The 27,709-nt window shown below is 43.4% G+C and overlaps 3 protein-coding genes across 8 annotated transcripts in view; 1 reads left to right on the top strand and 2 right to left on the bottom strand.

Annotated features, from left to right (window-relative positions):
* Positions 1 to 266: 266 nt before the first annotated feature.
* On the bottom strand, positions 267 to 3,728 carry rfk (riboflavin kinase). Its single transcript, XM_053870496.1, has 4 exons — positions 3,287 to 3,728; positions 2,366 to 2,517; positions 1,477 to 1,579; positions 267 to 1,398 (listed from the first exon to the last, which is right to left on the bottom strand). Exons 1-4 carry the CDS (start codon positions 3,366 to 3,368, stop codon positions 1,226 to 1,228), a joined length of 510 nt encoding a protein of 169 aa, XP_053726471.1. The 5' UTR covers positions 3,369 to 3,728; the 3' UTR covers positions 267 to 1,225.
* Positions 3,729 to 3,764: 36 nt separating this feature from the next.
* On the top strand, positions 3,765 to 7,347 carry gcnt3 (glucosaminyl (N-acetyl) transferase 3, mucin type). Of its 4 annotated transcripts, none has more exons than XM_053870494.1 (6): positions 3,765 to 3,831; positions 4,255 to 4,338; positions 4,985 to 5,447; positions 5,526 to 5,619; positions 5,988 to 6,392; positions 6,458 to 7,347. In XM_053870494.1, the coding sequence occupies exons 3-6, from the start codon at positions 5,149 to 5,151 to the stop codon at positions 6,941 to 6,943; spliced, it is 1,284 nt and encodes a 427-aa protein (XP_053726469.1). In that variant the 5' UTR covers positions 3,765 to 3,831; positions 4,255 to 4,338; positions 4,985 to 5,148; the 3' UTR covers positions 6,944 to 7,347. The 4 variants fall into 4 exon arrangements, with proteins under 4 accessions (XP_053726469.1, XP_053726467.1, XP_053726470.1 ...); XM_053870492.1 differs by having other exon boundaries at positions 4,255 to 4,369; XM_053870495.1 differs by lacking the exon at positions 3,765 to 3,831 and having other exon boundaries at positions 4,142 to 4,338; positions 4,985 to 5,100; positions 5,277 to 5,447.
* Positions 7,348 to 7,511: 164 nt separating this feature from the next.
* The window catches only part of LOC128762316 (uncharacterized), a 31,743-nt gene continuing 11,545 nt past the window's right edge, over positions 7,512 to 27,709 (bottom strand). Inside the window, exons 6-20 of one of the 3 annotated variants that reach the window (XM_053870489.1) lie at positions 27,440 to 27,528; positions 21,180 to 21,329; positions 20,775 to 21,100; positions 17,526 to 20,696; positions 15,958 to 16,461; positions 13,879 to 13,955; positions 13,584 to 13,802; positions 11,690 to 11,866; positions 11,086 to 11,185; positions 10,859 to 10,990; positions 10,702 to 10,788; positions 10,323 to 10,421; positions 9,790 to 9,831; positions 8,436 to 8,475; positions 7,512 to 8,190 (exon numbers count right to left, since the gene is read on the bottom strand). In XM_053870489.1, the coding sequence (XP_053726464.1) occupies positions 8,439 to 8,475; positions 9,790 to 9,831; positions 10,323 to 10,421; positions 10,702 to 10,788; positions 10,859 to 10,990; positions 11,086 to 11,185; positions 11,690 to 11,866; positions 13,584 to 13,802; positions 13,879 to 13,955; positions 15,958 to 16,461; positions 17,526 to 20,696; positions 20,775 to 21,100; positions 21,180 to 21,329; positions 27,440 to 27,528 (5,210 nt within the window). In that variant the 3' untranslated portion in view covers positions 7,512 to 8,190; positions 8,436 to 8,438. Of the gene's footprint in view, positions 8,191 to 8,435; positions 8,476 to 9,789; positions 9,832 to 10,322; positions 10,422 to 10,701; positions 10,789 to 10,858; positions 10,991 to 11,085; positions 11,186 to 11,689; positions 11,867 to 13,583; positions 13,803 to 13,878; positions 13,956 to 15,957; positions 16,462 to 17,525; positions 20,697 to 20,774; positions 21,101 to 21,179; positions 21,330 to 27,439; positions 27,564 to 27,709 lie in introns of all 3 variants that reach the window. The other 2 variants (XM_053870491.1, XM_053870490.1) reach the window with 2 other exon arrangements.

Here is a 27,709-nt window from a genome sequence, read left to right as displayed (position 1 = left end):
AGTCCTCTCATCCAGAACAAGCAGATGGTGAGATGAGGGAGATGGTGGAGGAGTGGATGGTGACGCTGAGAACATCAATTCCCACCACTCTCAAATCTATGAACAGTTATCTCAAGGCCACATGGCAGTTTATTTTAACAGTCTAACAGGAAAGATAGACGTGAAATAGATGAGGAAATCCTGGATCTGGAAACCCTCTGGTTACACGTGCCTTGTTACATCAACATCATCAGAGTTTGGTGCTGAACAAATGAAGCAAGAGCTCATCAGGTCACATGATTTATTCGGTCACGATACATAAAAGGAAACATTGAACATGGATTGGACATAATGGTCCCTGTGTTGAGAGGAACTGACAATGTGTGTCGACAAGTGAAGCAGAATATCCATTTGACTTCAATAAGTGCTCGAGGTACAACTTTATTTAATATACAACAGCAGCACTAGACTCTTCTTTGTCTACACAAACCATATAATCTTCGATGCTATGTTCACTACATTACAGATCGGAGGGAAGGAGCACTTGAGCTTGTCCTCCTCAGCTTGACTCACTGAGGCGCTAGGATTGTTGGGTGGTCAACACAAGCATCGCAGCTAAGCCACTGCTGAACTGAGGTTCTGCAGACACACTGATGTAACAAGTCCAGCAGATATGACTTCCTTGTGTGGGACAAACCACTCAACCAGGCAAAATCAAACAAAAACATCCAGCAGCTGAGGGCAGTTCCAAAACCAAGATGCAGTTTCAACTCTTGCATTTAGCCACCTTTTGCATAAAATCTCTGTTTGTATTTGGACTTGAGAAGTAACTCGTCCAGGTTTCTCCAGAAGGATGACTTAAATAAATAAATAAATAAATCACTCAGGTGAATCGCTGGGAAACGTCCACATAGAACCTAGAAATTGAGGACTCTTTCTCATCAATTTAGAAACAAAGGGGATTTCAACCTGGTTATTTAAGCTTCATGTTTTCTGATCACAGGAGGCTTTGGTCACTTTCTCCAAAGCAAATGCCACACAAGTCAGTTATTTGTGCTGTACTATAATGAAAAAGAGGCAAATATACAAAATAAAAAAGGGCTACAGTGGTTGGTAAATGTGCCTGCAGGTTGCTATGGCAACAGCTGACACGCTTCAAACGCACAATAATGGGACATGTCGAAGCCTCTGAGAGGAAATGCAAATGCCCTGCGCGACTTCTGTGTGTTGTAGTCACGGGCAGCCGTCAGTGGCCGTTCAGGATGGTGTGTGACGTGGACTCGGCGGTGCCGTTGAGATCTGAGCCGGCGCTGGAGGCACTGGTGAAGAAGTTGTCGGATCTCAGTTTGAGGTGCTCGGGCTGCTCCAGCTTGACCTTGGCCTCCTCGATGTCGCTGTTGATGGCAGCGATCAAGGCTTCTGTGGCAACACACAGGGAGATCAACAGTCAAAAAAAAACACAGGAAAGAGTCACAGGAAAAATAAAAGCTTCCTCACCAAGCGAGTCGAAGCTCCTCTCTGGACGGATGTAGCCCACCATCACCACGCTGAGGATCTCGCCGTAAAAGTCCTCCTTGAATGTGTGAATCACATGAGTCTCCTGCAAAACAAAAAAAAAAAGAAATGAAGCTCCACCAGTTGAAACTGCCCCCTTCACCTATCGCAACCGGTAACACCTGCACATGGCGTACACCCAGGAGCTCTGTGAATACCATCTGAAAAACAGCTTCCACCACTGAGACTGGTTGATGATGATCGAACTCATACAAAAAACGGTTGTATGAGTTACTGCCGCAGACTGTGACTGATGTATATACAGTGTATATTTGGAGCAAGCTCAGTTTAAGAAGGACGGCCAACACCCTGGGGGAAGGGAGCATGTGAGACTGTGGCTGGGAGGATATTTGCAAACACTAACAGCGTGAACACGGGAGTTTCCGCTGTTAATGTGACATCCGTACACCGAGGCTAAATGTGAGACCACACTAACTGCTCTGGCACCTCATTTTCCTCGGATATTGTGCGTTTCATTCATCAAGTTTTAGGATCAGATTACCAAGGGAATTTGGGAGGGTCACAGTCTTTCACCAAGCTTGTGACGAGATGCATCTCACAGCGAGTTGAGTTTGTGGCTCTCAGAGCAGAGATCTCCACATCCGAGGTCAATGTTTCAGCAGGTGCAGAATCTATTTTTAATCCACTGAGGCATGAAAACTTTAACCTGAAGACAATTGTGATGCCTAACTCAAGGTTTGTTGCAGAGTGTAGCGGAGCATAGTGGACGATAAAACTAGTTCCATGGATCAGACGCTACCGTTCTTTATGTTTAGCATCTCAGCACTCAACTCCACGGTATAATGCCTTGCAACAAACAGCTGGAACTGACCATGGACTTCTTGGTGTTCTTGTAGTAAGGGTTCCAGCCGATGCTCATCACCATTTTGTAGACGTCGCCATTCCCCACACAGGCCCAGCCGTAGTAGATCCCGGTGCTGATATCGCCGGGGAGGTGGTCCACCACTGAGTCAGGGAAGTTGGCTGAAGGGCAGGACATTTCACTTTTAACCCTTTTATTCACATTTAAAATCACATTTTTAATAGACTATTTAATATTACTGTTTGAACTGAATGCTGCAGTTAACACACAATTTTTAAAAAGTAGACTTCAGTACACATCACAAGTCAGTTGCCAGTGGGTACGGTCAGGAGACGCAACATCAGAACTCACCCTCGGGTCAACTGAGCTGGAGACCCCCACCCAATTTACCACAATCCAGACTGAGATAACATCATCGCAACAACACAAGACTCTAAACACGCTCCTCTCCAACGACCTTTACTCGCCGGTTATCTAACAACGCAAATAAAATGCAACCGTGTTTGACTTAATGGTTCATTGAGTGGAGTAATGGTTAACATTCTGTGAACCGTGGCCTGAGATGTTGGAAAATCCTTTGAGGAATTTTCATGCCCACTCAGTTCTTTTGAAGATCCAACTACCCCCCACTGAGGCAGAGGTGGCAATAATAATGACAATAAAATCCGTTGGAAATAACTCACAAAATGTAACGTTACGTTTTGTTAAATTTGAAAATCCTTCTCAAAACATGTTTGATCGTTTAAATGGGTAGAAAATAGGGTGAAGTAAACCAAACCAAAACACTAGTTGAAACTCAGCCACATAATGTTGTTCTCGTCACTCATCGACACAACATTGATGATCGACAGTATATCGACTTCAACAGTTCACACAGGTGGAGCTAACACCACACGAACAAAGAGAGAAGAGTGTCCGGGGCTGAAATACCTGTTGGTATTCCCAGCTCTTTGCTTCCTCTCCCGAACCCTCGGATGACCTCTCCGCGACAGAAGTACGGAAGACTCTTCATTCTCCGGGTCACAGCTGGCTCTAGATGGAATCGGGGTCCTATTTGAGTCGGGCTGGTTCTGTCGTCAGCGCCCCGGAACTTAAAAACCGGTCAACACAACCCCTTCGTGGTTAAAATGGTGTTTCTAACTGTATTACACAACAGTCCACCCACTCTTTAGCTGTGTGGAGTACAGCCAGCTCAAAACAAACAGACGGTTGGCGAGACGAGTTTCCCTTCGCTTTGTGGGCTTTGTCAGCCAGAAGCGACGTGAAGGGCAGAAGTTCCAAACGGTGTCACTAAGGTCCAGTTCGGCGGTGACAGTGAAGCGCAGCGTATTACATGTGTAGTAGCGATCTACATCCGGGCCGCCGTGCACTTCCCATGATGTCACTAACCATGTGACTAACGTTGCGTTCAAGTGGCGTAGGAAACGAGCAAATAACGCAGTTTCGCAATGAACTAAATTCTATTCTTGTTTATAGTAAGTATCACCAGGCGTCGACATGCAGCACGTAGAAATGTGTGTTTTAAAAGCCTAAACCGATACGTAAAACAATTCGATAAATAGTTAACGATGCTCTTCGTAATTTATGAGCTCTAAATCATATCAGATCACATTATTCAATACACTTCATGGAATACAAATTCAAGTCTCATTCACCGTTCAAAAACTGTAAAACTGTAAAAGTACATAGTTTTGTCCTCAGATCTGATCTGATGATGATGACCTCGCTTCAGAAACTGGCCTGGCAGCATGGCCGACATTTATTGTTGTTCGCATCTACATTTTTGCTTTTCCTTCATCGTCTCTCAGCCCATAACTGCTTGATACCTGAGTTGCTCTCCCCAACGTCAACCACGTGGTTTGTCACTTTGACTTGACGACAGGTGTTTTATTTTGAAGGACGCAGAGAGGACGTTTTGGCGTCATTAAACAACGAAACACGTCAAGTTGGACGAGGTGCGGCTACACGCACCGGGAAGTCAGGTGCGTTTACCAGATTTACTGCCTCATTTGGGTGAGTGAAAATGTTGTGTTTCACCTCATGTATTACAGTGTATTTATTATGTTTTCGTTTAGTTTATTTGCTGAAAATTAGACGGACTGTGGAGCTCATCGATTCTTTAGCGAGTCATTGTGGACTCAGAACCTGTTGACTAGCGACGATAACATGAGAGTAATAATAATTGAACTTATTCGACACCGTCATGTTGGTTGTGAAATATCTCACCTGTTTCGCACACGTTAAAAGCGCGCATTTCTGGTATTAGGTTAATGTTCAGTGGGTCATCATCAACATAGAAATTGTTTTTGACATATTTCTTTTTGTTTCGTAAAGAAATGTGTTTAATAACCTGTTAATTCCGAGTTTTAAAAAAAGCAAATAAAAAATAAAGGGATTAATTTTTCTGGAAGTTCTCATTTGAGTACTTCAAACACTCATAATTTTCTGATTTACTTTTATCCTTATATTATAATCAAATTTATATTGGTCTTGCTCTCTTGTGTTAGTGACCCTCATTATTTTCATATTCAAATTACTATTCAAAAACATGATAAAATCCCTTTGAAAATATGTGCCACCTGCGTCTGGCTGCTTCTCATGTTTTGTCTTCTGTCCTCTGGCCGACAGGTATGGCAGGATCTGCAGGACCGACTCACCAAACCAGGTCCAAATTGAAGGGAACCATTGTGTCCAAATTCAAGCACCAATTCATTCACTCTTCATATGCAGCATGAGATGAATCGGTGAATAGAAAAATATTTCCAAACTGATCAGGGCACGGCCGGTGAAAGATGAAGCGATTGCTGTCGCCCAGATATCAAGCGCCGCTGCTGAAGCTCTGCCTGGTCCTGGGTGCCATGTGGCTGCTGCTCTCTCTCTTAAACGCAGGGAAGAACCTGATTTTCCTGCGATCCTACAGCACTTTGAACTACACGGACGAATGTCTGGAGAAGGACTGCAGCTGTTCTGCCATCCTTGAAGGTGATATGGAGGCGGTGGCACAGGCCAAACTACTCACCATCGTCACTGAGTTCCGCAAGAAAATCCACATCCCAGACGAGTATTACATCAAGGCGACCAACGACTGCATGTATGTAACTGTGCGATGATTTATTTGATTTATTTAAGTCGAACACACAGCTTCATTTAACCTTCATTGTGCCCACAGGAAATTTAAGTTGAAGAGAAAATACTTTACGTTCCCTCTGAGTAAGGAGGAGCAGGACTTTCCCATCGCTTACTCCATTGTTGTTCATCATAAAGTACGTCTTGTTTGAAGTTCTCGGTGAATTCTAGTGCACCTTTGGCCTGGGGTTGGGCAGATTATGATCCACTCATCCATGAACTCAGATGAAGAATATTCTCTTCTCTTCTTGCACGAGGGTTTTGGAACGCAACATTACTTTTTTTCCCACTCAGAAGCTTGGGCTGAAGGGCTTTTCACTCCCTGGCACCCAGCCAGTTTCTAGTTGGATGCAAGTCCTTCTTGTCGGTGTGTTTTCCCTTCCTCACTGTTATTTGTTTATTATCTAATTCGTGCAGGACTCAGTGGCAGTTGACTGACTTGTTGATTTTTATTAATGACCTCAGTTGTTCAGTTCACACTTTTATCTTTCTCCACCACGAACAGATGCAGAATTTTGAGCGACTGCTCCGTGCGATCTACGCGCCACAGAACTTTTACTGCATTCACGTTGACCAAAAATCCCCTCCCTCCTTCTGGGCTGCGGTGAGCGCAGTTGCGTCTTGTTTTCCGAACGTCTTCCTGGCGAGCCGGTCAGAGAGTGTGGTCTACGCCTCGTGGTCACGCGTGCAGGCGGACATTAACTGCATGGAGGATCTCTATCGCGCCAGCTCCAAATGGAAATATTTCATCAACCTTTGCGGCCAGGACTTTCCTCTGAAGACCAACTTGGAGATGGTGAGAGTGTTGCGTACTCTGAACGGAAACAACAACTTGGAGTCAGAGAGGATGCCGCCGAATAAGCTGTGGAGGGTGAACAAAGTCCACAGGGTGGTGGATGGTAGAATACAGGTGTGTTGCTGATTTGTAACGTACCCTGAGCCTGTGAAGTTAACCGCCTTCTTTTTACCTTTCAGCCGACTACCTTGGCAAAAGGGCTGCCACCTTTCAACGTGACAATCTTTTCCGGCAACGCATACATCGTGGCCTCTCGAGGATTCGTCCGCAGCGTGTTGGAGGACGAGCGTGTCATGGCCGTGATGGAGTGGGCCAAAGACACCTTCAGTCCCGATGAGATTCTGTGGGCCTCAATACAACGAATGGCGGGTGTGCCTGGCTCAAAGTGGCCTCATGTCAAATACGACATGTCAGATCTCAACGCGGTTGCTCGACTGGTGAAGTGGCGCTCACTAGAGGGGCCACAAGGCTCCAGTGCGTCGGTGTACCCCATTTGTCGTGGCACCCATGTCAGAGACATCTGTGTGTACGGTGCTGGAGACCTGCAGTGGCTGATACAGCAGCATCACTTTTTCGGCAACAAGTTTGACATTGATATCGATGCTGTTTCTATCTACTGCTTGGAAAAGTACCTGAGAAATAAGGCCCTGGCTGAGTCTTTGTAGCCTCCCTGATGACATCTTAAGCTCAATTTACACCAGACTCATGTCAAATCTGATGGTCTGAGTTGAGTTTTGTTGAAGCTCGAAACCACCACCCCTGCTCACAGCTGGGAGACACTCCAGACACGCTGCTGGCCTAAACTGGGCTTTACTGAAAAGTGAAGGAGCGACCTCAGACAATCAGCTGTTGAACAAAGACGTCAGTGTCAATACGGTGATGAAAGTGTTGGGACTCAGCATTAGCTTTCCAAACTCCCCAAAGACAGTGAAGCACTTACTGGAAAGAAACAAATGCTGCGTCTCCAGTGGCGCTCTCTGCACTCGATAGACTCCAGACACGCTCTCAGGGAGATCAGCCGTGCCACATTGTGTGGTTTGTACGGATAGGTTTTATAGGACATTCTTCATATGTGCTATCAGTATCATTGAGATACACTATATATATATATATATATATATATATATATATATACATATATATATATATATATATATATATATATATATATCATCTATAACAAGATGAAAATAATAATAAAAACCATTAACAAGTGATATAATTTGTGTTTATTTGCACTAAATACAGCTTTTAGCCACAGACAAATTCATGGAAAAAAAAAAGAACAAAGAGACATGAATCTGCACAAAAGCCGTCTACTTGGATTTAAAAGGCAATTTTGTCTTGTAGTCTTGCTTATAGTCTGACTTGGAACTCAAGAGATAGTCATGCAGCACGATACCGAGAACAATGCAAACTCACCTGGTCGTATTGCAGCTACTTCACAGTGTTGAACATTAACACAGATAGGATTGGTTTACATGTAAACTGTCGCATTCACAGTCGTTTCCACAGCAGCTTTACTCTTTTCATGCTCACAAGTTCAATCTGTCGTGTTTCTTTATAATCTCTGATATAAAAGGTCTGATCTGATGAAACTCTACAGTGTCTCGGTCGGCGACGTGTCTTAGGTTTGGTTCATCATCTGCTTGTTTATCAATACGGGAATGTTACAAAGACATTTCAAGCCGGCGAAAAAGTTTTCCATAAGTCGCACCGTATTTCTCTTGAGTCGTGGTCTAATGTAAGCAACCAGGATCATCGTGTCTGACCCACTGGTTCTCATCGGCGGGCCAGTCCCATGCCATCCAACTGTAGGCCGACTTGCTTTGCAGTCTGTCAGGGTGCAGGCTGCCATTAGAAGGTGCAGACGGGAGTCAGGTCCAACAGCTCAGTCCCCATCTTTTCAGCTCTGAGGGAAAACATGACATACATTAGAAACTTGGGCTCCAGCAAGCAAGGAATCACACTTAGTCTGTTGTCAATAAATAGATTGTCAATGCATATAATTATTATGCAAAAACATAGTATTCATCGTAAAGCAGTTGGATTTTAGGTCTATGTTTTTATTGGCAACACAAATGCAATCACGTGCCACTATTTTCTTCATCGGTTTGGGAAACAGAGCTGATCAATATGGCCGTGATGTTCACATACCGTTTACTTGGCCGCTGTGTCCTGCAGCTCTGTGTCCAGCCTGAGTCAACCAGGAGGGGAGGGCAGAGAGCAGAGGTTAGTAGCAAACACTGTCAACACGTACACATGCAATGACTTCGGATTAGTAGCCTGGATAACAAAGTGCCACTGGATGGAAGGGAATGGTGACAAGCAAATGTGTTCAGAAGCAGAAGAACGCTGCCATAGAAGCATCTTCAAAAACTGCCGATGGCAGCACGTCTGCCCTGTTTATCCTAAATAGAACTGTCTGGGCAAAACGGATTAAAAAGCTTGAGTGTCTGGTTTTAATGATGGGTGAGGAGGTGAGGGAAGGAGGACACACAGAAGTTATCGTTCAGGTCCAACCAGTTAGACACCTGGGATCCAGTTCAATGGAGTTAGATGCAATTCGCAGTGGCTTGTCAGTCAGCTCGCTTTGCTGGGATGGTGTTTACTTCCACTTAAGATTAGGGAAAACATATGAATTAATAACCTAAAAACTTATTTACTATTTATGATCAGTATTTCTCCACTGTATGACAAATAAAGGATGTCTAACCTAATGAGAGTGTGGACTCCTTGTCATATCTCAGGGTGGAACATATTAAAAAGGTGCGAATGAACTCTGCACCTATATAGTATGAATAACGGCCTGAAATGCAGCAAATACACATATATTTACGAATGTGTTCCTTCATCTGAAGTGTGACACAATGATCCAAAGATTGTATAAGCATGTATTTTCTCAACGGTCTTGACATTCAACTGTTATGAGCCTTGTTTTTGAGTTTAAGTCACACCCCACTAAACCTTAGATTTGATGTCTCATACAATTTAGATGAGGAAAGACCATAGATAAGAAAATTACTTTGTCGAATTATCCAATTGCGGGAGGAAAACATTTGATCTTATCTTGTGGATCGTATTTGTAGGTGCATTGGCAGCTCAATGTAGCCAGCAATACACTGTATACTGGCCTGCGTCTTGTCAAATCCTGACCCTGGGAAGTTCATTCTGAGCAGCACTGTAGTTACTGAGTATTAACAGTGAAGAAGAAAGTTGACCAAGGGTTCCTCTGTGTTCCCCACTGTATTGTGCAACTGCTCTCGCCTATAATAATAACAGAACTTCTGAATCACAAACTGAAACCAGTTTGTAGTTTCCATTTCTATATAAACATCATTTCATTCATTCGCTCTTTCACGTCCTCTCAATCCTTACATCTTGAAATTAGTTTCAGAAGAACATTAATAAGTGGAGATAATATCCCTTGGGCTGGTCACAAGGTTTTTGTTAGTGATGTGAGGAAAAGCGCTACAGACATTTGCATGTACAACATGGTTAGTGGATTTACCTCATGCACGCAAATTTGTGTAACGCGTTCTCCTTGTCATACCTTGGAGCAGAGTGAGACACGTGAGTGGACTTATCGCCATCAAGCAGAGATAAGTCGACACAGTACACAGCCAGATAGGAAGCAGCTTTAAGGACTTCTGTACATTCAACATTGATCCTGTGTTTGATGCCCACGACTGGTTTATATCTGATCAACCATTGATTCCTCAGATGAGCAGGATCAACTCAGACTCCCCACCCACAATCCTTTGCTGTGGACAGGTGTGACTGTGTGCTCCTGGCCTCTGTGACAAAGCCTAAATATCTCTGTGCAGCAACTGTATGCATGAAGTGGCTGAGCGCAAAATAGGAACTAAGTTTGACTATGTCCTCATAAGCAAATCACTGCGCAATGTGAGCAGATTTAACATGGATGCTTTCTTCCTGGGTTCCTGGAGCAAAGAGGCCAGACAGACGAGACTGACAACGCAACAAGTGAATCTTTTCATGTTGACATTCAAAGGACAATAGGTGCGTGAACAAAAGACTAACCTGACTATGCTGGCGGGAATGTGAATGTACTCCATTGGAATGATTTCTCCCAGCTCCCGCAGGCTGTTCACGTACTTGATCTTACTGCTGAACTTGGAGCTGCAGGAAACAGACAACATTATTCTCAGTGGAATCTGAATATAATGACGGAGTGAATATGTTTGATTTGGGTCAGAATCAAACAGCCTCAATTTGACTTTGATGTGAAAAAAGTACACCCAGGTGAAACAAAGTACTGGCTGAAACTATTGAAAGAACACATGTGGTCAGGTTTGACCTGTTCTACAACATCTGAGGGACACTTGGTTTGATAAACCTTTTCATCACATTGAACAAAAGAGACAAGAGAGACGGCTTTGACAATGAGATGAGAGAAAACCTTATAAAGGGTCTGGTGAGTCCCAGTAAGGTCCGAATGAACCAGGAAGGATGAACAATGAAAAACAGCTTGAGGTTTTTCTTCAGCCTGTAGGAGCAAAATAAACATATTAGTCTGCCAAAACTGTCACTCAGGTTTCATAAATAACAACAGAGACCTTCTGTCAATCATTTGATAGCATCTCTTCATCCAGGAGAATCCAGGCATTCTTCTGCGCGGCGTGGCGCCGTTCAGGTAAACTATCATGTAGTCCTCCGCCACCATCAACTCCAAAGTGCTTATAACATACCTGGACACAGACGTGACAAGAATTAACATGGCGGCCTAACCACTTCTGACCACTGGCCTAAATAAAACCGCAGTACTTCACGACGCCATACTTACAGGAAAAGTTGCTCCATGACATAGTTGTAATTGTCACAGTCGCTGTCGGGTAAGAAGCAGGCTGCGAACACGATGATGGCGTTGTGTTCAGCGTAATAGCCTGGAAACACGACCATAAGAATGTCACTAGTAATGAGAAGGACAGTCGTGAAGTTTGATGTTTTCTAGTCAGGGTTGAAACATTTATAGACAAATATTAATCGTCCTTGCTTCAGAGAACTGTCCACAGGACTTGAGCTGCTGCAGTGCAGTATGGGACTTGTAGGTGAGAATGCTTTTTCACAGCCGCCCATTAGATGTGTACATTTTAAGATGATAAATATTTCAGGCTAGAACGCATGCTATGATGTTCTTGTGTCTTAGAAGTTCAGTCACACATTAATGTTAATTTTTATGGCAAATATTTAACGTTTTCCATTCAGCTTCATAGAAGTTTATGACCTTCAGATATGACTTTAAAACTGTTTCCCTAGTCTTCTTGTAAATGAAGAAGACAGATGAGTTGGTCCCCTTCTTTTTTCAAACGCATGACACATGACCCTCTTTGAAACCATTTTAAGCTCACTACTTTCAAATGACTGAATATTACTATATTCAGAGATACCTCCGTGGGAGATGACACGTTTATAAGGCTCAATGCAGGCCATGTCAATGCGATGTTCCTGCTCGCCGATCACCACGCTCCTCCACATTCTACCATCCTTGCTGCTCTCAGTGGGCCTGTGTCCCGCCGCGGCTTCCTCGGACGCCCCGCCATCACCGCTGCCTTCCTGTGAGTATCCTGTTGGAGGCAACACAGTTGCATTCACGAACACTCTCATCAATAACAGCCGCAGGGCGGCTTCCATCACAGGTGTGTAGTGGATAATTACTGTGTTGTACACGTGAAGGTGATATAGGTATAGATCTGACTTGACTACTGTGAATGAGCACGGTAGCATTGTGAAACAGGATGGAGTCATCAGTGCAGACTAAGCTGATAACAGACACAGACGTGTTTAGGGGCGTAACACTTGCAGCTAAACACAAATGACAAGAAAAGAACAGCACACCACACACCTGCATCCAACAGACTAGCTTTAGTGGAAGCAAGGATCAGGGGAACAGAACCCCACACTTCTTTATTGCTGTCAAATCCCGTGTTCAAAAGATTGCTAATGGTTACATGCACTCTAAAAAGGTATAAAATTGGAATTCAAAAAGGCCAAATATGATCTATGGAAGCAAGTCTTGGACACAGATGTAGTGAAATCCTGTCTGATCTGATCTTCAATTTTTCTACACAGAGAGACAACGTAGTGAAAAGCAGAACAAATTCTGAGTAAACCTGATCACTGACTAATCTCAAAGCGACGGTCCCTACTGAACAGTTTGTCGTCTTTGAAATACAATGGAATGCAGAAGTAGGTGGAGCAGATATCACTTGGGCAATATTCACGTCAGTAGGCGTGCATGTGAACTTTCACAACACTGGGTTCCAGGCTTGGTGAAAGACTTTACACTTGTTCACATTCAACCAAATCATCGTCGCCAGTGGACACGTCGCCAGTGTCCATTGAAAGCAGGGGCCGATGAAGGTGTCACACTGATGTTTGAATTCTTTTGAAAGGCAGCATAACTGCTCCCCAGCTCAAGCCCAATTTTTCCTGTTGAGAAAATCAGGCCTAAAAACGTATTTTTATGCCGCAATAAATAACTCAATCCTCCCGCCCACTCCAAAATGTTTGTTCTTAATCCATACGCTATTTTTTTCAAATCAAATACCAGTTATTTCATGGTTTTCTGTTGTTTATCAGAGTCTTTCAATTGGTTTACTGTAGTGTTTTCAACTTTTTTGTTGCGTGCAAAATAATTCAAGCAAACCAAAAACTAAAGGGTTTTGTTCATGGTACAATCCTTCTGCTGTTTCTCTTTAGCACTGAACAGTGAAACATTAAGCCATTTTGAACTTTGTTGAAGGGGTTACAGTTACTGTTCAATGAAACTTTTGTGATGTAGTCTCTTTTACGTGGTGGTTTAAACAATATTGGGGCCACAAAGAAGGTTTTATGACTGTTTAAAAATAAACAAAAGGGGGATTGTAGTGAAAAATTACTGTGTTGAACACAGTGAGGTGATGAATATATCTGATCTGAATCATGTTCATGTGCAAGGATGTACTGTGGAACAGGATGATGACATCAGCGCTGTGAAGCAGCTAACAGGAAGGTTTAGGGAGCAACTCTTGCAGTTAAACAAGATGGAAAATCGCTTGTCAAAATTGTTTTGAGTTGAGCCTTTCGGTCATTACATTTTCACTTTTAACAACTGCAGCTTGTATAAAGGGCAAGGCAAACCTGTATCCTATGTTTTCCATGGTGGCACATATGCTGTGCTACTCTGTGAACACCCAGTGCTGCTCTGTATAAAACACTGTTTAAAAATGTCCAGAACACGTGACGCCAACCCAACCTTTAAGATTATGATTTTTCCGACCAATATTGACATCTCATTCATACCGGTTCTGTTTAAGTCAAGTGAGTTGTCGTCGAATGAATCAAGTTCATCTATGTTGACGTCCAAGTCGTCCCCAGTATCCAGGCCCTCGTCCTCTGTATCCAAGGCGTCCTCTGACAGGAGTGAGCCGTCGCTGTGGTCCAGGGAAACATTCAGTTTTGGAGCGGCTAACTTTTTTCTTTGACTCGACCCGGCTGACTGCTCTGCTGAAGACACAGGTTCTGCAACGAAAACAAGTAACACTATAACAGAGGAGTTTGTATCCAGATTCAGCTCTATATGAATCCGTTCATTTACCTTCTTTGTTTTCTACATCCTCGACATCATGGTAAGACGCCATCCTCATCTCTCCGTCTGTGCTGTCTCCTTCAGTTCTGCTCAGAGGTGAAGACATACAATAATAATCCATCAGGTAAATGATGGCAGCGATCAACACGGCTAGCGCAGGTACAGCGACACAGAGCACCGGGCCAAACAAGCCCAAGACACTCATCCACACAGTCAAACTTTTCCCAGGACATTGAGTAGGGAGAACGTTTAATCTGCTTCCAGACAGTGATGAACAGTTACAGAGCAACAAAGCGCAGATCTGCAGCTTCCCAGGCTCTGTATGTGGGCTTGGAAACAATGCTGAGCAGTGTTGCCACCTCCCCCCCCACTGAAGCCCCTCTGACAGATTCCGATTAGCATAACGCCTGCGAACAATAGGAGGAGTTGGTAAAAACCAGCGTTCGGGATGAACAAAACAGACGTTTCCGATTTTCCTTGTACAATGTCATTCTTACAACACTCACCCTGTCAGGCTACATCTTCAGTCAGCTTGAGAAAGTGAACCCCCGAAACATGAGCGTTTACTTACGGCCAGAGAGGCACGGCATCCGCACACAGACGTTCATACACAAGTAATGGAAGAGAGGAGGGCCACGCATCCTGCGAGGGGGCGGGTTATTCGAATCAAACGCATGCTTGCATTCATGCACACATGAGCAACTGAACTTTTCCCCCTTATTGTGTCAACTAAGGGCATAAAATTGAACAGAGCTGTGAGTTGTATGATCCTCACAAATACAACTACACTTGCGATTTCTGAAGAAAAAAAAATTCTGAAGAAAGACATTGAATTTTGGGATGATTGATTTTTTTAAATGCTGGATTTGTTGATACAGAATTTTTGATGTTGAATCTTTTTTGGGAGGTGGAAAAATATCATTGTTAGAAATTTGAATGTATCTAAAACAATGCTATTTTTGATGTTGAATCTTTTTTGGGAGGTGGAAAAATATCAGCGTTAGAAATTTGAATGTATCTAAAACAATGCTATTTTTGATGTTGAATCTTTTTTGGGAGGTGGAAAAATATCAGCGTTAGAAATTTGAATGTATCTAAAACAATGCTAAAAAAAGGTCGGTATCGGAAATTCCATATTGGAATTATTCCACATTGACTGGCACAGATATACTGTACTTCCACGGTCATTCAGACACTGAGTGGCAAATTCAAACCTACAGAACAAACAAGGATATCTCAGAAATTGAAGCCGCAAAAATGAGAGCACCGTGAGACTCTGAAGCTTTTCTTCCATGACAGATGTGATTTCCATGTTTCTGCAGTAAATGGTTTGCAATGGATGGCAAGTTGAATCATCTGTGAGTTTTTCTCAGTGAAGCCGCGCCTGCTTTTCTATTGGACTCAAAGGAGCTGAAACGTGAGTTTGTCTTTGCTTTCCTGAGACTCACGCAAATTGTGAATGTGTTATAATGCGTTATAAACGATTTTTTTGTGACACAACGTTCTCCCACATCGACCAAATTAATACATAATTTTGCTGCGCCAATCACACACACTAAATTTCACTTTTTTCCCATTTATCATGTTGCTTGTAAGCCGTTGAAATTGTGGCTAAATTCTGAAGTGCTTTGTCCACCTCCCATTCATTGTCACTGGGAAATTTTGGGACAAATATCTTGGGAATTCTGGGTCATAAGAAAAGCAATAGCGTCCGAAAGAAGAGTGGTGACAAGACTAAAATCCATATGACAATATAAGCATCTGTTCAAATTATGATCAAGTTGCAAGGGCCAATCTTTATCATTTTACGGAACTCCACTGAAAAACACCTGTAAATGAGAAACACAATAATCGAATGTGTTTAGACAAGGAATATTGACCTCTAAAATGTTACCAACATAAACATGGTGTTCAGAAAAGAACAGAGCTGCCAACTTATGTGATGCGTAAACACTAACTAAGAGGTGATATATTTGTAAAATCATAAATGTTGTACTTGGCATCCACTGGCTTTGTATTATGTCAAATCCTTGTAAACTGAAAACCTAATATGTCTGCTTTTAGAAGTGCAACTTCGAGGTTATTTACCTTGAGTGGAGAAAGTGAACGTACCCACCAGGTACGTATCGCGCGTGATCTTCATTCTCCGTGGGAATATCTAACAGGTGACCCACATTAAACTGGTCGTGCAGAGAGTCATCGAGGATGTGGTCACCACTGTAAAACTGAGAACTCTGCAGTTCTGAAGCCGACACAGCGTTGGGTTCACCGCCATGTAAAAATGTTGGGTGTTGTCCTTCATGAAAGCTCGACTGGGCTTTGTTGTGGTCATAGTATCCTTCAGCCCCGGCACTGTCATATTGCTGTGAAGCGGCGTCTGTGTTAAACTCTGCGTAGACGTCTGTTGGTTCCTGCAGGCCGCCGCACTTCGCATCCATGCAGACAGTCTGCATTTCAGTTCTTTGGTCAATGTGGTGATAATTGTACCCATGATGTGTGTGACCTGGAGGAACATTGGGACACTCTTCCCACTGGTATGCTGGGCTGTCATTGGCTGATTGGAGGGAGTGCGCTTCAGTCTCCTCTTCGTATCTTTGCGGGAGAATAAGACAGACATGTTAATAAGACAGACAATGTGGACACTGAAACATTGGAGGGTTATAATCCATTTGAAAGCAAAATAGTAACATTTAAGAAAAATACAAGAGTAGTACAATAGATAAAAAAAAACACGGGTATAAAGTTAACTAACCATTTATACTTACAAACCGGCTCAAATATTTGATCTGTATACGCAAATGTAAACAACAAAGAGCTAGTTTGAGTCTCATATCTATCGTAAACACACAAACATGACATGCACGCGTGAAGACAAATACACAAACACCTTGTGAGACTAGGGGAGATGTTTTCATTAGCAGTGGTTGGGCTGCGGCAGTAATGAGGCAGGTAATGCATATTTAATGAGCCGTGAACAGATTAATAATCCCACATGTGCAAACACACAGAGTTTTGTTTCTCAACTGCCTTTAAACACTTGGATTTCAAATCTGTTTTTTGGCGCAGGCTCATCACTCATAAGCTGATCAGAAATCCCAAAGTCTCAGAAACGCCCTCCTAAAATTGTAAATTCGCTCTCAAGAGGGCAATTTTTCTTTCTTTTAACAAATGTTTGGGAAATCTAATATCCGTCTAACTGACACAAACTACACCAAAAAACAGCATGAGGGATTGTATGGCTGTAAATCTACTGCTGATAATAAAAACGTCTTGTGATATGGAGCTGTAAATGTTTCTATGAAAGAATTGCTCTGCACGTGGAAGTGGTGCCATAAAAAATGGTCTTTGAAAACCTCAGTCGAACTGGCAATCGAAACATCAGAGGACACCATCCTTTGGAAATACCTCCACACGAAACTGCTTATCTTAAAGTACAGCAAACGACTTCCTTGTCTTTGCTATAACAAGCAACACTGTCAGTAAAAGGATACTTTTGTTGTGTGCTCCACTTGTAGACATGAACTTTGGACATTCCATGCAGCAATTCGGCGTGAACCACATTGTGCAACATGTCAAGATGCAATTCTTGCGTCACCGAATCCACTGCTGTATTAAGGTTCCCAAACACATTTTGATAATTGAAGGATTTTTCCTACCTTAAAGTGCTCTCCGGGGCACAGCGCCTGGTGAGATGTTCAAAGGACCATTTCTCACAGTCAATTGAGCTCATGTCAGTTGCTTCTGCCTGCTGGTCCTGCCATTGCCCTCGGTGAAGTTGCACCAGCTCTTCTGTGAAGCTCAGAAGGTCATCAGACTGGAATTGTTGTTTTCCCCCTTCAAACCTGTTGGGGTGAGACTCCTCTTCCTGCTCATCCCCATCTTCTTCCTCCTCCATTAAGTCACCAGAGAAAGGTAATGCAAGGCTTTTTTCTGAAGTGAAACCTGTGTCACTTAATGGAGACCCGAGGAGAGAACTATTGGGTGAGGCGGAACTGTTCGAAAGCACGGGGGATTGGAGTTCTGATGAGAGTTGCGGCATTTGTTTCTCCCAGTCTCGAAGGTTTTCCAATGATGCAGGGCATGATGGGCTTAGAGACGGCGACTGTCCACCCTCATCTGAATCTTCCATTGAGATTCGTGAGTGAACATAAACCTCCTCTCTGGTTTTCAAGAAGTGATCTGATGAATATCTCAGTGAAGGGGATGCACTTCTGGTCACGCCACTTAACTTCTCATCACAACTTCCATCTTCAATAGTGACTGGAGATGCAACAGTATCCTTTGAATGTGAGTGGCTCATCGTTTCATCACGGCCAATAGATCTGCTCTCATCACCAACGGTGGACCTTTGGTCTGCTTGATTTTGTTCTCTATGGGCTGCCTGAGCATGAGACTTGAGAACTGTCGCAGCGCAGGAAAGCATGCTAAATGTTTCCATTGGTTTCCTTGTCCCCTTCAAATGCCTCTCCATTCCTTTAGGTCCATGGCTCCACTCTCTGTCAGCTTCTGTAACTGTTCCTGACACTATGATGTAATCCATTTCCAGGGTGGATGAAGAGTCTCCGTCTGAATTAGACCTGAGTTCTTCGTGGCTGCCTGGGTGAAGGCTATCGAGACTCTGTTTAAGTGTATCTTTGTCTCCCTCAGAGCTGGAACTCTGTGACATTGTCCCTGGCACTCGGATCTCCAGGTTTCCAACACTGTCACGGTCCAGATGCTCTTGGCTTCTACAGGTAGTTCTGGAGGAACCACTGACTGACTCATGTTCAATCTTGATTTCGATCTGGGCACCTCTGTGGGGGCTTGTTTGGTCTTCACCCCCAGCAGTTTTGGTGACAGAACTGTAGACCTCAATTAGTGGAGGAGGGTCTAACATTTGATGTTGCTCTCCTCCATCATGACTTCTGTGTACTAAACCCTCTTCCCTCCAGTCCATGTCCCTTAATTCCCCTAGTCTAGGAAACATCTGGATGGCTGTCTGGTCTCTGTCTAAGGTATCATCTTTGTATTCAACCTGTGTTGGGCAGTCAGTTTCCTGGTATTGCTCATGATCTTCCCTCACTTTCAGTGGTATATTTACTGCTATGAAAGGACTAGACTGGTCCTCTAGTTGAATCATATCAGCAACAGGACTTGGCGATGACGCTCTGCTCAAACAACCAATTCCTACATTATCATATTCTGAAGTCGACGTCACCATACTAGGTCCAGGGAAGTCCCCCATGTCACCAGACAGGTCAGAAACTCTTTCATATTCCGTATAGTTTTGAGCAACACTACCACTGTTAAAGGTGTCTTCACTTTCCCGACCTTCAGGGGCATTTATGACAATTTTCACGTTGTGATCGCATGACATTTCTTCTCGAACCTGTTTATTTGCATGCATTTGATTCACCCCACTGGAACTCGATAATTCAGTTTGGGCATTCTTCCCATTCTCTGCAGCTTCTGGGCTTGGAGTTGAAGAGCTGTCTTCTTGGATTGTTGTGTTCCACATTTCCATGACACCGTAAGAGTATCCTGGACTCTCAATAGATGCACCACCAGCAACCACCGGCGTCCCGGCACAGAATGAACCTGAAGCTTCAGACAAGTTATCCGGTGTGGTAAGTGGAGACAGACTGTCATCACGGATAGTCATGTTCCACATGTCTAATGATTCAGGATAAGAGGTGGTCGTCCCGCTGTCTGACTTAATGAATCCCTTCTGAGCAGAGTAGGTCCAAAAGTCCAACAGTTCCATCTTCCGACTTTCCTTGTCTCTGTGTGACAAGTCATCTTCTTCTTTAGACGTGTCTGGTGTTAGAGAGTTTGGCATTGCTTTCCTTTTTGGAGGTAATGGTTTGTTTTTGATCCTAGGTAGCTTTTCGTCAACTTCCTCCTCAGGTGGAGTTAGCTGTAAATCCGACAACGTCGCAGGGCCCCAGTGGTCTTTCAGCATGGAATCCGTGTTCCAGTTCGATTCACTTTGCTCTGTGATTAAACTAAGCTGGGGTACAAGGCCTGTTCCTCTTTGGTTTACGCCTTCTCTTAGCTTAGCTTCTCGCTCTGAAGAGTCACTTATCTTTTCCAAAAGGTTTTGGGGGCTCTCAGCCCTGACTCTTGCCGGTGCATTAGAATCATGAGGGGTTAGTGCTCCTGGGATATCAAAACCAAGTTCCTCCCATGTTTCAGACAATGATGACGATACGCTGTCTTTGTGCTGTAAGTTGCTAATTCTTTCAGCTACATCCTCTGCAAAGACTCTGCCGTAACAACCAGTGGAAGGACAACTTCCCACCAGGCTGTTCGCAGGGGTTTGAGGAACAAGAGTATCCATTTCATTCCCTTGTTCATGGTAGCCAGCGGAAAAAGTTCTTATGTCGCTGCCACTCAGTGAATTAGTGCCAGAGAAATCCACGATACTCAACTCTTCATATTCTGACAGGCTTGAGCTTCCTGCTAAGCTATCGCTTTTATCCAAGGTCCCATCCGCTTTCGCACACTCTCTGTTGGCTGGGAGCGAATGCAGAGGGTCAAAACTAAACAAGTCATTGATCTCACTCCTGTTTTTTCCTGAACGACGTCTCCTCCTCTCAGGTGGCACAGGGGGAGAGAGGGAGGACAAACCTAAGGGAGATGGATTCCTTAGGAAGGGCCCGGCTGCGCCTCCCATCGATCCTCCTCCTGTTACTTCTCCAATTGGGCTCTCATCACTTAGGAATATTGAACTCTCTTTGGAGGAACGGCTGCTGCGGATTGTGGTCCTTCCACTGTCGGGGCTTACAAGCTCTCCACTCGTGCCAGTTCCGGCTCCTCTTATTTCTTCTTCACCGTCTGCCACCACCCTTTCAAATGACACAACATAGTCGTTGAACTGTTTTTCAAAAATACTTTTGTGGACACGCACGATGAATAAAACGTACCTAGCTGTGGGTGCCACATGTCTGCCGTTTTCTTCGATTCGCTCCAGGTCTGATCCATCCATGTCATTTATTCCAGATGATCCCTGGGAAAACTCAACACTGCCGGCCACTCCTTCCGTGGAAGAGGTTCGACTGCTGGGATGACAAGGAAGCACAGAGCTGTGGCGACTGATGAACTCCTTTATAAGGCTCTGAAGCTCCTCTTCCAGAGAAGTACTGCAGAGTAGTGCAGTGTCTTCAGCCAGGTGATACATCTGCAGGCACTCCCCTGGTCCTACTCCCCTTGATAGTGACCAGTTCATGGATTTTTCCAACTCACGGCATAACTGAAATGAAAGTATACATCTTGCATGAAAAATCTAATCTTGGCCAGAGATTTGCTGTGTGTGCTGCTTTATACTTTACCTGATTTAAGAAGTCAGAGTTGTAAGAATAGACAGCCACCTGCTGGTGAGAAGGATCAGCGGGGCCACTTGAGGTCAAGAGGACCAACAGCCCATCATACCCACGACGATCAATAAAATGCTTCATCTGAGCCACAGAGTGGATGAGATACTGGAAGAGATTCATCACCACAGGTGAGTTTCCTGTCTACATGTTGAATCTCTCTTCATGTTTTGCAAACTTCTCCCTGCATTGTTTTGCCACTCACTTGTTCCCATTGTGATGTGAACATTTGAACTTGTCGAGACAAGTCATTGATGAATTTATGAAAAAAGTTGTAAACAAAATAATTATCAAAATTAATTGTCTTTGGCAGATGATGACGAACAAAGATCCCTAATATCGCGGGTGCAGTTGGGTGGGAAACTTTGTGAGACCCCTGCCTTCCTTTGTGCCCATTATTCCATTTGTCTTTTGTAAAAACTCAAGTGCAGCTCCATCAAAGGCGATGACAGAGCTGTCAGAGAGCGCAGAGGGGTATGGAGACACTTGATGATTTATGATTTAGAAATTAATGTTTGCTCTTAAAACAGCCACCGCGCACAGATTATGATAATGCCATGACACGCACCGAGATTGATGAAGGCACTGTAGCATTAATTGATTGTTCTGTTTGTCAAGGGAAATTGTTTTTCTGATATGATTAACCACTACTTTTTGGCAACGCTCATTTGCAACGGAGAATTGCTCAGATTATGCAGAGACAGTTTGAGTGAGTAATACACAAATTCTTAATTATAATAGATGCCTCAACAATTGTTGGTTTTGTCAAGAGTGGCAAAATATTATGGCACTCTTCTTTTTAAATATATGTGTTGAAGTTAAACTGATGAAAGTGCGTGGCTTATTCAAAAACTTTAAAAGTGAAGTGTGTGGCCATGAGGCCTCGCCTCTTCGTGTCTGTTGGGGTCCGCTGAGAGTGATGGATGAGAGCTACAGGCACCGTGTCTGCCCAGGCTGTGTCAATATTAACCTGTGAGGATGAAGGGGGCTACCACACACCCTCCCATCGCCCCCTCCCCACTCTCTATCCTTCCATCCTGCTCCCTCACCACAATATGGCAGCTGTCAGATTCAAGCCCATTAATCCTCACACGCGCACGGCAAGTGCGCGCACACAGAAGCGCTTCCTTCACTGACAGTCCCATTTCTCAACACCGGTACCCTGATGAGTGCAATGAAGCCACCCAACTTCATTAAAACACACATATTCACTCAAATAAGGACAAACATACGAGGCAAGCCGCATGAAAGCTCAACACATGTGCGTGCGTGCGTTTGCCTCCAGGAGTAAATATGCAAGCATTTAAACGTCAGTCGGAAAGAAGCAGTCTTCCTGATTTGCAGTACAAATGCTCCGACGATGTTAATACTCAAACGTTATGACCCAACTGTGTACATCTGCACTCTTAACTGCACACCCACATACTCACACACACACACACACCGGCAGCGAGATACATTGAGAAAATGAGTGAAGTGCAAATCTCAGAGATAACACGCAGGGCGACAGTCTGTCTGCCATTTGGCTCTTAACTGAGTAAATTACTACTCATATCGCCAGCCCCTCCTCTTTCTGCCCCTTTCTGCCACCCTGAGATTCACAGATTGCCTTTCTCTTATAAATTGCCAACATGTTGGCTAATGATCGCGCCCTCCTTTGCCAAGTGACTCACATAACCTTGTGGCAAAACCTATATACTGCATGTGTCATTATTATTTACCTGCCGACACAGAAACCTTCGAGGGCACTCCTTTTTTGGGTCCCGTTTTTGGTTCTGTCAGTGATTTCATACTGTCTTTAGGAGCTATTTAGTTCAAATAACTATCCACTAGTTCAAATATATATCCACTTTGGAGAAGAGCCATTCGCGTGAATGTAAAATAAGTTTTGAGGGGAACATGCTCTGATGTTAACTTGAATGCTTGCAAATGAATTTCCCAATAAACATGCACCTTGTTTTGGACCCAATAATCATTTGGGCAAAGAGTACAAACAGATTCGGCCCAACTTCTATCAAAGACCCATTCTGTATCTGTAGTTGTCTGCGCTCCACAGGTAGCAAGTCTTTAGCGGCGGCTTGCAGCTCTCCCAACCTGCCATCATTATGCACAATAGCCTTAGGTACCAAACTCAGGCCTCATAACTCACGCCCTGTGTGAGTAAATTCCCATGCAAACACAGTCAAAGCAAAAACACATTTCCTGCTGTCGCCAACATCTCCGGCAAAGAATTAATCAAGCGTTCATCCATTTAGGATCTTTGCATACCCTTTCCGTCAGAACGCTAAGAGAGTTGTGAGCTCTTCTCAGGCGATGGTTTCGCCACCCTGATGAATCCATCAAGCGAGCTTTGATTTATACATCTGTCTGTGATCACAGCGGTACAGCTACAGCAAATGGGGTGGCAAAGAGCGAGCTGACACCACCCTGCTCAAACACACACACAAGCATATTACATTTACCAGGCACGCACATACACAAAACAACAACAGCATTGTTGCTTATGAGGTCTTTGGGAAGACAGAGGGGAAAGGGAGGGGGTCGAAAAGTTTGAAACAACAGACTCCCAAATGTCTGTCTGTCTGTCTAATATGTTGTTTTTCTACAAGCTTCATTCGCTCAACTCTGTGCAGGGATTTGTAGGGCCAAGATGCAAGCGTTGAGTCCACAAATGTTTTGTTTTGTTTATTTGTTTGCCCTCAAAGCCCAAGCAAGCCACTGGGGGAGGATGCAAGAGGAGGAAAAATACGTAATTTCACATGTGATATGGGGCTGAAATAATGGGTGGGTTGAGCATTATCTCCATAAGCATTTTTAACGTATAAAACAATACAAGTTTGCAGTATATATTTAATCTGTTTTGCTGAGGTTATTTTGTCTTGCGTGAGGCTGTAATGATACAGAGATTTAAGGAGGGGCCAAGGGTTGTGGAGGCACCCTGCGTTTCTGGTCTTCAATCTTTAGTCCCTGGGAGGCCCTCCCTACACCTGCTGTCTCGGAGTGACTCTCATCAGAAAGCATTTACAGAGTGCCGTGGCTGCGGGCCCCTTCATTAATGAGCATAATTATTTGTGCAAGAGGCAAAAGGGAACACTGGCCCCGCATAAACAAACAGAGGGGCCGGAGGACCGTGAACAAACAACACATTAGAGACAATCAACGTTGACAAAACAAAACAGTATCTCTGATAAATATGTAGACACAGTATATCAGAGATTAATAAACCGTACAGGCAAAACTTGCTGAATTCTTTGGGATTATCTCATGTTTTCTGAAGTAAATCTACCACATGAGGTTATATTTAAATATCTGCAACACAAAACACGTCAATTACCATGGCCTGAGTGTGTATGTGTGTGTGTGTGTGTGTGTGTGTGTGTGTGTGTGTCTGTGCGTGTGTGAGTGAGTGTGTGACAGGCTGCAGGCTCCTGTCCTTCCTACAGTTCATCAACCCCACAGCATGACAATTCTTCATCCGACCAATGCTTCATCTGCCAGCGCTAATTTTTGAGACAAAAAAACTCAGTTAACAAAAACACTCAGTGACATTAGCAAACCGGGAAAAAAAGTTTTTTCTTCTTCCATTCTTGCCAAGTTCTTGTCATCAACTACCTTTTGAAAAGTTGTACCGAGTCTGGGGCTCACAGAGAAGCCACCACCGTCTCCGTAATGCTTGTTGTTTTATTTATTAGATCGCACGGTGTTCTGGAAAGTGACAGGTGAGAAAGTGGTCCCTACTTTTCTTTTAATGCTGGAGAAAGTGACTGATGGTCTCAAGGGTGTAGATCAGTTTTCGACAGCTTTGTTTTGCATTTACAGGCTTGATCTGTAGAGTGAAAATTTGAAATGACCCTTAAAAAGTCCTTATTTTTGTCAATAGTAAAACCAACATGTCACTACTCGGCCATCAGCTATGGACCATTCATTCCATTCACGTTATATTGACACATAAGGTGTAGTCAGCGCTTCACAGGACTGTAAAAAAGGTTCTGGTCCGGGTTAAGCCACAGGATGGTGCTCTTTCCGGCTCCACTTTTGGAACATAATTTCATGTCACCTGGTACATATAGTACATCACATAGTCACAAGTTAGATTCACGGCGCTGGGCAGTAGGCAAGCTCATCCCAAGTAAAGTATCAAGAGCTTGTGATCGTACAGCGTCTTTATCCATCCCCTAACCATTGTGTTCGAACATCAAGAAATGCTGGGCGCTGGGAAACATTTGAATTGGAATGTCAGGGCTCACTTCTGTGTCAACGTTGGGCGCAATATATCTCTTCACAACGTGAGTACGCTAGACTCTATGAGTGAGAGCGTGTTGGTAAAACAAGCCTTTTTATTAACCAACTTTTAATACCATAAATGCTACACATTTCTGTGTAAAATGTATCGAGCATGATGTTTTACAACTGATCGTGTTGACTAGTTTAACTATGGAGGACCAGAATCATCGGATCAAACACGCTTCCTTCGGCAGATCTCTGGATTAAACTAGCAAATTTCTGAATAAAATTCAACATTCAGGAGACTCTATTGTCTTTGTATTACCAGAATGGTAGATGTCGAGTGACGTTGCACATTTGATCACCGGCCAGTACCATCCAACAAAGTTGTTGTCACCGCCGACCAGGCAATGACATCGAAGTGCTTCCATGAATCTAACACCGTCCCGCACAAGTGCTGGCAAACACCCACGCATGGATCCAACTTTGAGAAACACATAAACCATTACAGACTAATTGAATCTAATTTATTTAGTTTTCTGGAAAGAATCATTTAAGGCAGAACTTCCCCGAGCCCCTTCTATAAATGACTCCCACACGATTTGCACTCTTTTCAAACACAATTAAAAAATAATATATAAATATATACACACTGCAAACGACATGCATATGAGGAGTTCATTTTGGAGCCCGATCTCAGGTCATTAGTAACCCACTATGACGCACTGGTTTTGAAGGGTCCGCTGGCGACACACAGGCCCCTGGCCATTTATTCTATATTAAGTCACTAATGCTTCTCTCTCCTGCTCCTTCTGTCTCTCCCTCTCTCTCTCCTGACACACAGCATGTCGGCGCAGCACTGGTAAAATATGCACATAGAGTCCGGTACGCAGCCACATACAAAGTCATTCAAATGAATGGTTATTTATTCACTAAACGAGGATCTGGGTGTTTAATGTTCCTTGGACGTTAGGTAGTTTTCTGGGGGAGGCAGAGCCGTACCCCTACGGCTACAGACATCATTTATTTTACACATAGCTTAATACCGCACACTAGGCAGTCGCCGAGAAAAATGGGATTTGGAAGTGAGAAGAAGATAGAAAAGAAACAATGAATTATTTTTGGGGAGGAGTAGTCGTTGTGCTGGGTGAACACATTAGAAGTAGTGGCAGACAGAGGATGAGGGGTCGACCTGGTGAGGGTGTACTGAGCGGGCACATGGTGTAAATGTGAATTTTAAAAAGGCAACAGGAGATCGTAAAAATAAAGTGAATGTCAAGTTGCAGGTGTTTTTTTTGTTTTTGGTGGTGCGACACTTTGATTTACATCTTATCTGCATGTAGAAGCCTGCAACATCCCAGGGATAGTGAGCGGCGTTCTTGATAGCCATATACATTTATGTATACACAGTATATAGTTTTTTTCTTCAACTTTTAAAGGGAAAAAGTTATTACAATGTTCCGAAAGTATATCCTCCTTTGAAACACAGTTTTTTTATTATAATTTTTTTTTTGCTTGTGATTCCTAAAATCTATCCTATTTATATTTCATATTTTGTAATGTTTGGCTTCATATATTGTAAACATAAAGATGAAAGGAAAAAGAACAACTAATTTATTTATTTTAGAACTGACTTCTCCTTTGAAGAAAATGTTTTTTTTTCAACATGGTACCAGCTTCTGGGCTCTTATTTTAGTTTTTGGTTAAAAACGTTTTGAATATTTCTTTCATTTTTAGTCAATTTCTAGTTCACACTGTATACTATCATTTATGAGTTCTGGATTGTTTAAAGGCTATAAAGTGCACTAAAGACACCGGAAATATGATGCTGCCTGACACAATAATAATCTAATAATTTTTTATTATGTTTATTATACCGTGTATGCACATATATTAAACTTTATTTTAATCAGATAATTGGAGCAAGAATTAATTTTTAAGACGACATTTTTTTTCATGAAAAAAGTCACGAACTGAAAGTGACAGTAGCGTACCTCTTCATCAGCAGCCACTGAAGCCAGGGCCAAGGTGATGCCTCTATCCGAGAACTCCTTCAGGTCAGAAGACAACAACCGCTCCAGGTCTAATCCCATCCACACACACGCACATACCAGAGGACTAACAGTTATATAAAGACACACATGAGGAAAATACAAAGAGTTTCCCGACAGACAAAAAGAGACACATGAATCACTGCCCTCTCCTAAAGCGAGAGGTAAGTTGTTACCACAGCTGCTCAGTTTAACATGGTCATTAACATTAAA

This window comes from Synchiropus splendidus, chromosome 7 (assembly GCF_027744825.2).
Source record: "Synchiropus splendidus isolate RoL2022-P1 chromosome 7, RoL_Sspl_1.0, whole genome shotgun sequence".
NCBI classification, from domain to species: domain Eukaryota; kingdom Metazoa; phylum Chordata; class Actinopteri; order Syngnathiformes; family Callionymidae; genus Synchiropus; species Synchiropus splendidus.
This window is presented reverse-complemented; position numbering and strand designations above follow the sequence as displayed.